Source organism: Arvicola amphibius, chromosome 15 (genome assembly GCF_903992535.2).
Source record: "Arvicola amphibius chromosome 15, mArvAmp1.2, whole genome shotgun sequence".
NCBI lineage: Eukaryota > Metazoa > Chordata > Mammalia > Rodentia > Cricetidae > Arvicola > Arvicola amphibius.
The window spans coordinates 50,597,850-50,610,253 of record NC_052061.1 but is presented as its reverse complement, the minus strand read 5'-3'; the positions used below and the strand labels follow the sequence as shown (position 1 = coordinate 50,610,253).

Below are 12,404 nucleotides of genomic sequence, written 5' to 3'. Positions count from 1 at the left end.
TGGCTGCAGCTGCGATGTGACCAGTCACACAATGCACATTTCCCGCCAGTTCTCATTTCAACTGGTGCTTGCTGACTGGCTCCTGGCAGTGGAAGAGCATACTGGCCGTTCGTTAGTCTGTGACCTCTCTCCCTGTGCCTACTGAGACAAGAAGCGGCTCCTCGCAGGAGGAAGACATTCCTCTCACACCGTGGAGGCTATTGGCTCCCAGAAGCCTCTCTACTTCCTTGACATCAGTCAGTTGTTCCATGTGTTCAGGGACCTTGGCCCATATAGGACTAAGCACATTGGCCTCTAAGTCTCAGCCCCAATGGAGGGAAGCAACTTGTGAGGGTCTCCTGGGGAAGGGATGCTCGTTCTAGAAAGGCTGTTAGGTATCGCCTTTCCTTTGTGAAATGTTGGCTTCAGCGTGCGTTCTGAAATGGCAAGTCATGGTAAAGGAGACCGTTCTTGTGTGGTGAACCTGGGGACAATTGCTGTAGTGACTGTGTAGACACTGGAACACAGCACACAAGCAAGCGGGCCTTGGGGAGAGGAGGGGAGCCATCCTGTCCCACATGGTAACGAATGTCCCTCACCCAGTACAGCACTAGTTCGTGATACGGGGTTCATGAACCTCTGTCCTTTCTCCTAGGAAGCCGATGCTGTCTGCAACTTGATCTTATCCTTGGTTTATTACTTTTATAATTTAATGCCATTGTCTCGAGGATCTAGGTAAGTGATCTCCTATACTATGACGGTTTCAAGTTCAAAACTATTGCTATGGCTTATGCTTCCTGTTACAGGACAGGCTCTAAAGCACATCATGACTCATAGGAAGCTCCTATTGATTCCTTTAAAACCCACCCCCACCCCTCCACCCCCCGTCCCCACATCACATCCTTGTTGGGTATAGTGGTACGTGCCTCTAATGCTAGCCCTGGAGAGACAGAGGCAGGTGGATTTCTGTGAGTTTGAGGCCTGCCTGGAAGGAAGGAATGGAGGGAGGGAAGCAGGCAGGCAGGCAGGCAGGCAGAAAAATCACGTTCTTAACCAACCCTCAAGAGAATTTAGTGTAAGTCCAAGAGGAGAGGCTTATGCATGCTTTTCTCACAAAAATGAGAAGAAGCAGGAAGTAAACTCTTGGAAATAGGCTTTTCCTCAGAAGACAGATGTTCTTGTTGACAGCGACCCCTGAGGCCCATATGCTTTTTAAGTAGAAAATAAACACAACCAAATTCTCTGTTAATTAAACATTTAAGGTTTTAGTCCAAAGAATTCTTGTGTAAGATTTTATTTCATGATGGAAGCCCACGGGGAGACTAGTGCGATAGCCACAGACCAGGGTTTGTTCTCTCTGAACAGTGTCATCGCCTACTCAGTCATTGTGGGAGCGCTGATGGCCAGCGGCAAAGAAGTGGCTGGGAAGATCCCCAAAGGAAAGGTGTGTCGGGCTCTCGGGGTGCTGCATGCCTGCTCCGTGTCCTGGGGGTGCTGCATGCCAGCTCCGTGTCCTGGGGGTGCTGCATGCCTGCTCCGTGTCCTGGGGGTGCTGCAGGCCTGCTCCGTGTCCTGGGGGTGCTGCAGGCCTGTTCCGTGTCCTGGGGGTGCTGTGTGGCCGCACCATGATCTGGGCTTCTCGTCGTGAAACACGTGCGTTAGACCTCACACGGTGCCTTCCTTCATTTTATCCCATCCTGGTTCTCTTTTCCAGTTAGTTGACTTTGAAGCCATGACAGCCCCTGGCTCAGAAGCCTTCAGCAAAATAGCAAAAAGCTGGATGAACTTGAAAAGGTAACTGTGGCTGGTGCAGACCTTGCTGGGAAAGGGAGGGGCTCCGTACTCCACCCTGGGCAGAAGCCCCCTCAGTGTGCTCACTTCCGCAGGTTAGTTAGTCTTGTTGTTCAGTTCACCGTTTTAAGGTGGAGAAACTTTGCTACAGGAAAAAAAATAAGTGATGGTGGGCCTGAGAGATAGCTCAGGGGATAACACACATTTCGAGGATCCAAGTTCAGATCCCCAGGACCCAGATAAAATGCTGGGTACTTGTGGTAGCTCAGATTGCAGAGATGGGATCCCAAGAATAAGGTGGCTAGCTAGGCTAACCTGTATCTGTGAGCTCTAGGTTCAGCAAGAAACCCTGGCTCAATAAATACAGAGGAGAGTAATTAAGGAAATGTCTTGATATCAACCTGGGGCCACCACATACATACATACACACATGCACCTGCACACATATGTAAACACACATGTAATAATCTAAAATGAGTGATGATTTTAAAAAAGTAAGGAAAGTGGCATGTGAAGCAGAGTTTACTGGATCTCTCCTCTGTAGTCAGTCTCTTTTCTCCCCATCCATTATCCCAGACTGGGGCCTAGGGTCCTGGAGTGCGTGGAAACCACTCACGTGTAGCACAGGCCTGGTGACTGTTCTTCTGTGGCATTCCAGTTCTGAGACGGTGGCACGGTGTTGCAGCCTAGGCGGGGACTAGTGACCTGGTGTGTGACCGGCACCAGCAGGGATCCCCCCCCCCCAATTGTCACTGTGTGCCAGAGTCCAGCAAGTTGCCCACAACTCCAACCTCCAGAAACGCTGGGAATGTGTACAAGCTCGCTCTCATAATGCTTTAGGAACGAGGAAGACACTGACTTATTTCATGTCTCTTCACGCCTATGTGACAACAGCCATTCTGTCACCTTCTGGGCCATTTGAGCTGTTTAAAACTGAGAAATAGGCCGGGTGGTGGTGGCGCAGCCTTTAATCCCAGCACCCGGATGCAGAGGCAGGCGGATCTCTGTGAGTTTGAGGCCAGCCTGGTCTACAGAGCGAGTTTCAGGGCGGCCAGGACTGTTACACAGAGAAACCCTGTCTCAAAAACAGAGAGAGAGGGAGAGAGAGACAGACAGACAGAGACAGAGACAGAGAGAAAGAACTGAGAAATAGGTGTCTGTCGTCCACAGTGCTTAGCTTGTCCCTGTCGTCTTGTTCTGAGCTTCCTTGTTTACATGTGGTCTGGTGCTGTGATCACAGCATGGAAAGTCCTGCTTCCTTTTCTTAGGAAGCTTTAGAAACTCTTTCCACAAACCACACAGCCACATATTTTGCAGTCATGGTTCATGGCGAACCTAGCATGTCATGTTTCTCAGAGCTCATGCGCTAAGGATTTCATCTACCACTGTAGATGAAGGGGCGGGGCTTAGAGAAGGGCAAGACCAGGCTTGAGGCTAGCGTCCTCAGAGTCCAGCTCCAGCATGCACGGCAGCCCCAGCAGGATGTGAGGTCACTACCGTGTCACTACTGTGAGAGTGACTGCCGTGCCTTCTGCCTTCCTGGTACTGTCCCTCATGAGAGACTCTAGAAAGTTCCTCATAGGAGTGCATATCCCCAGGCTCTAGCCCTTCCTATCAGCAGTGGTAATAGTCAGTTTCCCTGTGTTTCTCTCCAGTATCTCCCCTTCCTACAAGGCCCTACCGTCGGTGTCAGAGACATTCCCGACTCTGAGATCCATGATGGAGGTGCTCAACACGGACTCCACCCCACGGTGTCTGAAGAAACTCTAGCTACACCAGAGGACTTGCACATGCGAAGGGCCAGGCCTCTTGCTTCTTAAGTTATTTTTTAAAACATGGAATTATTATGGAATTAGGTCCTTTATTACTTTTGATACCAATTTTTGATAGGAATTGAATACTTGAAATCATTTTCTTTACTTTTTCTGAACCATAACACAAATCATGAAAACGGGTTTTGGGGGAAAGCTACTTGACCAGGAAGGAAAGTGTGTGTATTAATGGCACCTGTTGGTTCCTGTGTGTTAAGGCATACTGCTCCTTCCTTACAGCAAAAAAAAAAAAAAAATGTTTACTTCAAAAGCCAAAAATTAATAATTATTAAGATGAACAAAGCCAGCAACAAGCAGGCCTTGTCTTTGCTTGTCAGAGGTGTAGATGTTCCTCCCTCCCTCCCTTTACACCTTTGTGAGGTGCCTCGCTACTGCCATGCCCCCACGTGGGCCCGTCCCCGGAACCATGGATGGTTCCATGGCTTGTGCAGACGACACAGACAGTGTTTACCGATGTCCCAACACTGAATCACTGAACCGTGTTCCTCTTCCTTTTGTTGGAAAAATAAGCCAAGGTGATTTCTGCAAGTTGCCGAGGTGATTCCTGTACGTCGCCGAGTTCGGGCACTGGATTATGTTTTATGTGTGAGCTAGTTTTGCTTGTAGGTGTAAGAACATTTAGAAAGGCGGATGATGGAGTGAAAAGGTCCATTAAACTGTTGCAGTTTTAAATCATCGTCAGTGTTTGCAGTTTTGCTGTTGCCTTGTGGCTCTTTTGCCTTTTTATTTTATTTATGTATCTGTTTAGGTGCTAGAGATAGAAACCCAGGGCTTTGCACATCCTAGAACACTCAGCCACTCAGCCGCAACCCTAGTTTCTGCCTTGAACTCCTGGCAAGAGCAGGGCAGTATCAAAGTTTGTGCCTGGACTGTGTTGACCCAGTGATCCCCGAGTGAGTGATCACTGGGCTCTGGAGGAGGCGGCACGTTTGTTTTCCCCCACCATCCATAGTGCAGTCAGGAACTGAGCGGTGCTTCAGAGCAGCCCCAGAGATGCGGCTTTCCCAGGTGACCTCAGGGGTTAGAGTCACCAGAACCCATTCTGCGCTGAGACAGGACAAGGGCCCACGCTCTCAGAGGTGTCTGCCTCCCCACAGCTCACCAGCAGGCTACAGGATGGTGCTGGGACCCCAGGATTCAAACTTCCTACTGCCTCAACTCTCAGTGCTTAGCTCCGTGTGCTACTTTGGTTACTTTATTCTCCTGGCTTCACCCCTCTCTGACAAATGGTCCAAAACCGGAAGTGGGGCCTAGAGAAACCCCTGAACCCAGTGGGAAGAAGCTGGGCCTGAAGTCAGCTTGTGTGATGACACTGGGATAGGATCCTGGACAAAGAGTGTGACAGAACCACTCCCGGGGTCCACACCTGTGTCCTCTGAGACAGACCAATTGTACCGTACGTGAGGAATGCGTGGCACCTCATGCTGTCGGAGCTAGCTCACCCTTTCCCAGAGGCCTGATGAGCTTCAAGCAGGTACAGCTGCCCGCAGATGGATGCTGACAGTGGTGGGGAGGGAGGGCTGGGAACCACAGAGGGAAACAGAAAACCCTGGGGCTTAAAGTCAGAATCTTGTGGTTTCATTAGAGACTCTCCTACCACTCACCAAACCGTCATGGCTGGAAACTGAGAGGCGTGGTGAGGGCTGCTCCTCGGCCTTCCCGGGCGGCTCGTGTCCACACGGCGGGAAGGGCTCTCGTGCCACTTGCTGTGGAACTCCAGTCCCTGTCCCTGAGGTCCCACTCATGTTATCTCACTCTTCGTGCCCCTACCGACCCCACTGGCTGAATTAAAATCACTATGGAAACATGCCTCTGGGGATGTCTGTGAGGATGTTGCCAGAAATGTTTATCCAGTGTAGGAATATACAGCCTGAGTTTGGGCAGCAGCATCCCTTGGCCTGGGGTTCCGGATCATGCTCTGTACTTCCGACTGTGGATGCAGTGTGTTCAGCCACTCCACCCCTCCCCCCACGTACCCTCCAACTGTGAGCCAGAGCAAAGCCTTAAGTTCCTTTTGTTAGATACTTTGTCCCCTGATAGACCCATCATGGGGAAACACACACACACACACACTTGGATTCTGGCAGCCTCATTTAGAATATGGTTCTATCGACTCCCAATTACTACGTTTCAGTTTCTGTGTTACTAGCCCAGTTCCTGCCCATGCAGGTAATGTGATTTGATGTTACAGGTCCAGAGAAGCAGTGGGTCTGTGTCTACAATGGCCAGAAGCTCCCTGACATATGGGCCAAATTCCCCAGAGTCCAACAAAACATCACAGGCAGTTTTGCTTTGTGGCCAAGAAGGTCATCCTGGGGACCCTGAGGACTTTCGTCCCAGGAAGACCATTGGGAATACATTTTTGTGCGATTCTCTCATCAGCTTGAGAAGTCCCTTTAGAAATCAGCCACACTTCTGACACAGTAGTGGTCCTGTTCGGAGCTTTTACTCCTTCAGCTTGAATCTGTTTCTTAGAACTTGATATCAAGGGACTGGAGAGATGGCTTAGTGGGTAAAGCACTTGCTACACAATCATGAGGATCTGGGTTCGAGTTCTCATAACACACACAAGAGACAGACAGCACGGCTGTAATTACCTCTAAACTCAGTCTTTGGGGTACAGAGGCAAGAATTACCGGAGCTTGCTGGCTGCCAGTCTAGCAGGAAGCTGGCTGCTCCAGGTTTGGTGTGCAGTGCTGTCTCAACAATGTAAGGCATGGGCTGCTAGAGCAGGAGACTTAGCATACTCCTCTGGCTTCTGCATTCACTCACAGTGCACAAAGACTACACACATCCTTAAAAAATAGGAAGGAGACGGAAGAATAGAGGGTACCAGTAAACCCAGTGGGTAGGAGGGGCCAAGCTTTGTAGTGCGTTTAAGGCCGTTCTGGAATATTCAAAACCCTGCCAGAAAGGAAGAAAAGGAATTCCAAGCCAGTTGTGGGAGCTTATGCCCATTGTCCTAGCCAGCAGGAGTATTATGTGAGTTTGGGACAACATGAGCTATATAGTTTTTGGTCAGTCTGGCCTACACTATGAGACCTGTTTCAAAAGAAAAAAAATCACACACACACACATGCATACACACATTTTTGTGTTCAGCTTTAAACACTACCTCCAGAGAAAACCAGCAGGTGCAGTAGGTGCGCTAAGACGCTCAAAGCCCCTCTCCAAGGGAGCCGTGTGGTGTGGGCCAGTAAGATCCTTCCAGAGCATGTGTCTGAGCCGTTACCCAGTCTTACTTGATTCCTTAATTTTGCTTTGTTGTTAGTCGTGAGAACCCAGCTGTTAATGCCAACAGCTGGTTGGAACTCAAGCAGCAGATGACAGAAACAGCCAAGTCACTCATGGGCTCTGAGTCTGAAGAGACTCAAACAGGGTCTGTGGCCTCTAGGGACAGTGTGACTAGGAACCCTTAGCAGATCTTCTGCCACCTCCTTTCCAGGGAAGAGCCAGACCAGAAAGGAAGGGCCAAACATTTGATTCTAAAAATGTATTTGCATGAGAGCAGCCGGGCCATGTGCTCACTGCATCCTTGCGAGCTGCATTAGATACTTACAGCGTATAGAACAGCCCTACTCTACACCAGTTAGGAAAATTACCCAGGCCTCAGACTCTCCAAGGAAAATACCATGTGTCCTAGGCCTGTGCCCCCACACAACCTCTGGGGGCAGAATACACCCACCTGGAAAATGCAGGTTTAGCTCACTGAACACTTCATAAGTGGGCACCTCGTTTCTCATTAAGATGTAGGTGCCAGCATTCAGGAAGCTGAGGCAGAATGACCATAAACACCAAGACCAAGTCAAAAAAGAAATCTAAGTTGGATGTGGAGTTGTATCCCAAAATCCTAGCAACCAAGAAACTGAGAAAGGAGGATCGTGAGGCCATCCTAAGCTACATATGAGATCCTCGTCTTCAAAGCTCAAACACACAGAAGCAGACACAAGCATGTGATGGAGAAACTACAGGGGTGGGAACGGCAATCAATGGGAGCAGAGCGCCGCTGCCCCCAACTGCTGGCCCTGGGCATCCTGGGCACAGCTGCTCTGCCTGTCTACCTGGTCCTGAGTGGGCAGAACACAGTGGCCGGGGGGCCCATCTGCCCCACTCACCTGCCATTATCACACAGCCATAGAGGTCCCCTTACCATTCTGAATCAGTTAGCTGTGCATTTGGTTCTTTCTCTGGCACGTGTGTTTATGTGTTAAGTCAGTTGCTTTTCTCAGTACGGTGACCAAACATACGACAAAGCTTAAGGCCCGTGTTGTGAGGTCTGGCCCATCATGGCTTGGGGAGCACAGCAGCTAGAGAGTGTGGCTGCCCGTTCACATCTCGGTGGAACAGGAGTCAGGAGAAAGTTGAAGTGTCAGTCTGTGAAACGTGAAAGCTAACCCCCCATAGCCCATCTGCTCTGACCCACCTCTCAAAGGTTCACGGCCTCCCAAACAGTACCACCAGATGTGGGAGCCTGTACACATACAGACCACACATGTTCGCACATGTTTTCTTCTCCCCACCTGGAAGAATAAAGAAGACACTGTTGGGCTCAGACAGTGGCACAGCCAAGCATGCACCTTGAAGTGCCAAGTGCTTGGTGGGAAAGCAGTCTCCGATCCACGGTCTTTCTCTCCCTTTCAGCCATCACTCACTGTTGGGAGCAGTGAGACCCCAGATCCTGAATTTCTTGTAATCCCCTGATCTGAGTGCCTACAGCTGCTCTGAGCACGAGACCTTCAGGAGTTCCTGATGGCAGGAGAGTGGTTTCTGGTGGGTTTGGCTGGGGCGTGGCTATTTCTATATAATCTGCCCCTGAACACAATAAAGGGGGCATTCTTGGGGAATTCAAGGATGACCCATGTCTCTGTCTCTCTGTCTGTATGTGTTTGTGTATTTTAACCTCCAGCCCCTTGCCCGAAGCTCGGTAACAGGGTTCAAGCACACTGAACGCAGACACGGGGGCGCGGTGCGCGGCAACTCACCATGTAGCCTAAGCAGTCCTAAACTTCCAATCCTCCTGCCTCAGCCTCCCGAGGGCTGGGGTTAAAGACTTAACCATTACAGCTGGTTTCAGATTTATAACACTGTAGAAAATTATCTGGCAGTAAATTATATTTGCTCCAAAATATAACTTAACAAAACTTGTTTTGTTTGTTTGTTTTGGAAACAGCACTTATTTTTGTAACTGCTTTCTACAAAAAAGAATTTATTAATTTTTATTTTATGTGTATGAATGTTTGCCTGTGTGTGTATGTAAGCACACCACATACATGCAGTGCCCGCAGAGGTCATAAGAGGATGTCAGATTCCTTAGAACTAGAATTACAGACAGTTGTGAGCAGCCATGTAGGTCCTGGAAACCAAACTCGGGTCCTCTGCAATAGCAGCCTATGCTCTTAACCAGGGGGCTATCTCTCCAGCCCCACAACTGCTTTGAAAACAGCATGAGGCCAACTTCCTGAAACAAGATACCCTTCCTGTGTAGTTTCAAGGTGAACACATGATATTAAAATACTGGGAGCAAGGGCAGCCTGGCCTACAAAGCGAGTTCCAGGGCAGCCGGGACTACACAGAGAAACCTGGGTTGTACAGTTCTAATTGGTCTTAATAATAAAAACCTGGAGCCAGATATTGAGGCAAGTGCTGAAAGATCAGAGAGACAAAGGAGCAAACCACAGCCAACTCTTACCTTGCTGACTCCTCAGTCAAAAACTGGGCTGAGCTCCTGTCTCCTCCCGCCTTATATTCCTCTCTCCACCCAGCCATATCACTTCCTGTCTGTCTGTATAGACTTCCAGACCACTATGGTTAACTAGTGGCTAGTTCTGCCCTCTGATCAACAGGCAAGCTTTATTTGTTAGAATACAAACAAGATATCACCACAACCCTGTCTCAAAAAACAAAACAAACCCCGAAACAACAAAAAACAAAAACAAGCAGAATTCTTAATTCTTTAAAGTTTTTGTACATTTATACCATGTATTTTAACAATACCCACCCACCATTGTTTTTCTCCAGTTCTCCTCTGTGCCCCCAATCTGTGCCCCTCTCAACTTCATGTCTTCCTAACCCTGAGTCTAGTTAGTGCTGTCCATATATGCATGGGCATGAGACTATCCACTAGGGCGTGGGCAACCTATTAGCAGCCTCTTCCAACAGGAGAGTGACTATACCTCCCTCAGCAACCCTTGGCTGTTAATGGTTTTCCCACCAAGCATGGGCCCTTGAGAGCCCATCCCCAGTTCACACTGCCATTTTGACCTGGCTTGATGTTGTATAGGTCTTGTGCAGGTGATTTGCACAACAGCTACGCCATGCCCAAAAGTAAACATTTGGCAGCTCTCCTCATGGCTCCCTTAACCTTCTTTGTGCCTGTTCTTCTGCAGTGTTCCCCGAATCTTGCACGGGGGAGGTTACTATAGATGACTCATCCGCAGCTGAGCACTCACAGTTCAAGAACACATGTCTGCAAGTACCATTTGTGTTATTAAAAGGGGGTGGGTGGAGGTAAATCGGGGTTGGAGCCAGTGTACTGAGCCTGTAAATGAGACTTGTTATAGTCCCATTTAAATAGGTAATAATAATAATAAAAACCCAGCGTCCCAAGTCTGTGGCTTCTTAAAGAATCTTTCATATACAGAAAGATTCACCTGACATCTGATAGCCTTGCTTTTTTTTCTCATTTCTTCATTGTGTTATTCTGATGAGAGTTTTGTTTGTTTTTGTTTTATGTATATGAATGCTTTTCCTGCATGCAAGTGCACCACATGCATGTATTCTCTACGGAGGCCAAAAGAGGGTATCTGGGGCTGGAGAGATGGCTCAGAGGTTAAGAGCACTGACTGTGCTTCCAGAGGTCCTGAGTTCAATTCCCAGCAACCACATGGTGGCTCACAGCCATCTATAGTGAGATCTGGTGCCCTCTTCTGACATGCAAGCAAACATGGAAGGAATGTTGTATACATAATAAATAAATAAATCTTTAAAAAAAAAAAAAAAAAAAAGAGGGTATCTGATTTCCCAGAACTGGAGTGACAGGCAGTTGTGAGCGGCCCTGTGAGTTGCTGGGAAGTGAACTCCTGCCTTCTGCAAGAGCATCAAGTGCTCTTAACCATTGAGCCATCTCGTCAACAAGATTTCTATTTATTCATTTATTTATTTTGAGACATAATCTTATACTGTAGCTCACACTGGCCTGGAATTCACTGAACAACACAGGTTTGTTTCAAATTCATCGCTGTCTTCCTGTCTCCCCAATGGCAGAGTCTCTGGTATGAACCACCATGCCTGTTTTCTGTCAGATACACACACACATGGAGACAGGTTGTTATATAGTGCAGCCGGCTTTGAACTGACCATGTAGCTGAGAATGGCGTTGAATGTCTGATCCTCTTGCCTTGACCTCAGTGTTGGGATTACGTGTGTACGTCACTATGCCTAGTTTATAGTGTACTGGAGGTAGACCTCAGATGCATGTGGGACACTCTGCAAACTGAGCCACATCCCCACTACCCTGATAAGATTCTTGGATGTAGCGGGTATCTTTATTACAGTCTGCCACATCTGTGACATTCCACTTAGATCAAGGCCTTTCGAGTTATTTCTGCACTTGCCTTTAGTGTTAGGCAAGGGCCACTTTGGAGGCAACTATGGGTATTTAGCTCTTTTTCAGAAGTGAAAAGTGTTTTTCATAATGCTTACTTATCTGAGACCTGTTACAGTCTTGTGAAAATCAGACAGTGGGGTTGGGGCCCAAACATTCCACAGCCCTGTGTAACTTTGTGTGGTCTGCAAAGAAACTAGCATGGCAAGCAAGCCTGGCCGCCTTTGGGGATCCATGTCCTCTGCGTCCCTGTGGAAATTTTCCATCCTCTTCACTTTGTTTGCAGACAGCAAACCTCCCGGAGTTCCTGCGATTTCTGAGATTCCAGGATTAGCTTGGCCATTTTTGGAAGTTTAAACTTTCGGTTTGCCCCTCCCTTAAATTGACGGGATATAGGTTCCTCACACTGACCAGAGTCTGCTGACTAGAGTTCTTTAATTATGCTTAGGACTGTGAATGATGTTTAAAGACATAGTCCAGTCCTGAGATTTAATTAACATGGAGGGCAGGGATGAGGGATGTCTGCCTCATCTTGTAGTAGCAAGCATCAGAGAAAGCAAGATCTCTGTGGGCATGGAGAGGTCTTTGTGTGTAGCTTTCCAGAAAAGGGAAAGACTTTTGGAGCTTGGGGCACTTCCCTTACGCTGCCTGTTTTAGCAGGGGGCTTTCTTTCTTTTTGTGGGGATGGTGGTAGTGAGACAGGGTTTCACTATATTCAGGTTAGCCTTGAATTTGCCGTGGTCCTTCTGCCTAGGCCTGCCCAGTGCTGGCATTACAAGTCAGTGCCTCCATGCCAGGCTTGACGGAAGTTTTCTTGAAGACTACCAGGGACAGGGACCCGTCACCTCATTGATGGGTGGTGGGTCAGTGCCCTCGCCTGGACTCCAGCTCAGCGTGGCAGATGGTCTAGCAAACAAGAGGTAAACCCGAAAATGCAATGCGCAAGAGCGAGTGCAAAGGAGCCGGGATGATTGAGCACGTGCAGGAAGAAGTTTCCTTTGTCATCAGTGCCACGTGGCGCCATGGCGGTCTTTGCCGGGGGTTAACCTCAGTAGCTATCTCCAACCCGCAGCGCACGGATTGCAGACACAGTAGCCGCCCCAGCGAGGCCCCGGGGTCCAGGAAAGCGCCCTCACTGTGGGGGAAATTGAAGGGCAGCGAGCGGAGGAGCTCGGGGGTGGGGCTCGGGATGGGGGCGG

At 48.8% G+C, this 12,404-nt stretch overlaps 1 protein-coding gene across 7 annotated transcripts in view; it reads left to right on the top strand.

Moving 5' to 3' along the window:
- The window catches only part of Ttc13 (tetratricopeptide repeat domain 13), a 59,885-nt gene extending 55,607 nt beyond the window's left edge, over window positions 1-4,278 (top strand). For all 7 annotated transcript variants that reach the window (XM_038312580.1, XM_038312579.1, XM_038312578.1 and 4 more), the window contains 4 exons: window positions 635-714; window positions 1,345-1,423; window positions 1,694-1,773; window positions 3,426-4,278. In XM_038312580.1, coding sequence (XP_038168508.1) covers window positions 635-714; window positions 1,345-1,423; window positions 1,694-1,773; window positions 3,426-3,540 — 354 coding nt within the window. In that variant the 3' untranslated portion in view covers window positions 3,541-4,278. The remainder of the gene's footprint in view (window positions 1-634; window positions 715-1,344; window positions 1,424-1,693; window positions 1,774-3,425) is intronic.
- Window positions 4,279-12,404: the final 8,126 nt, after the last annotated feature.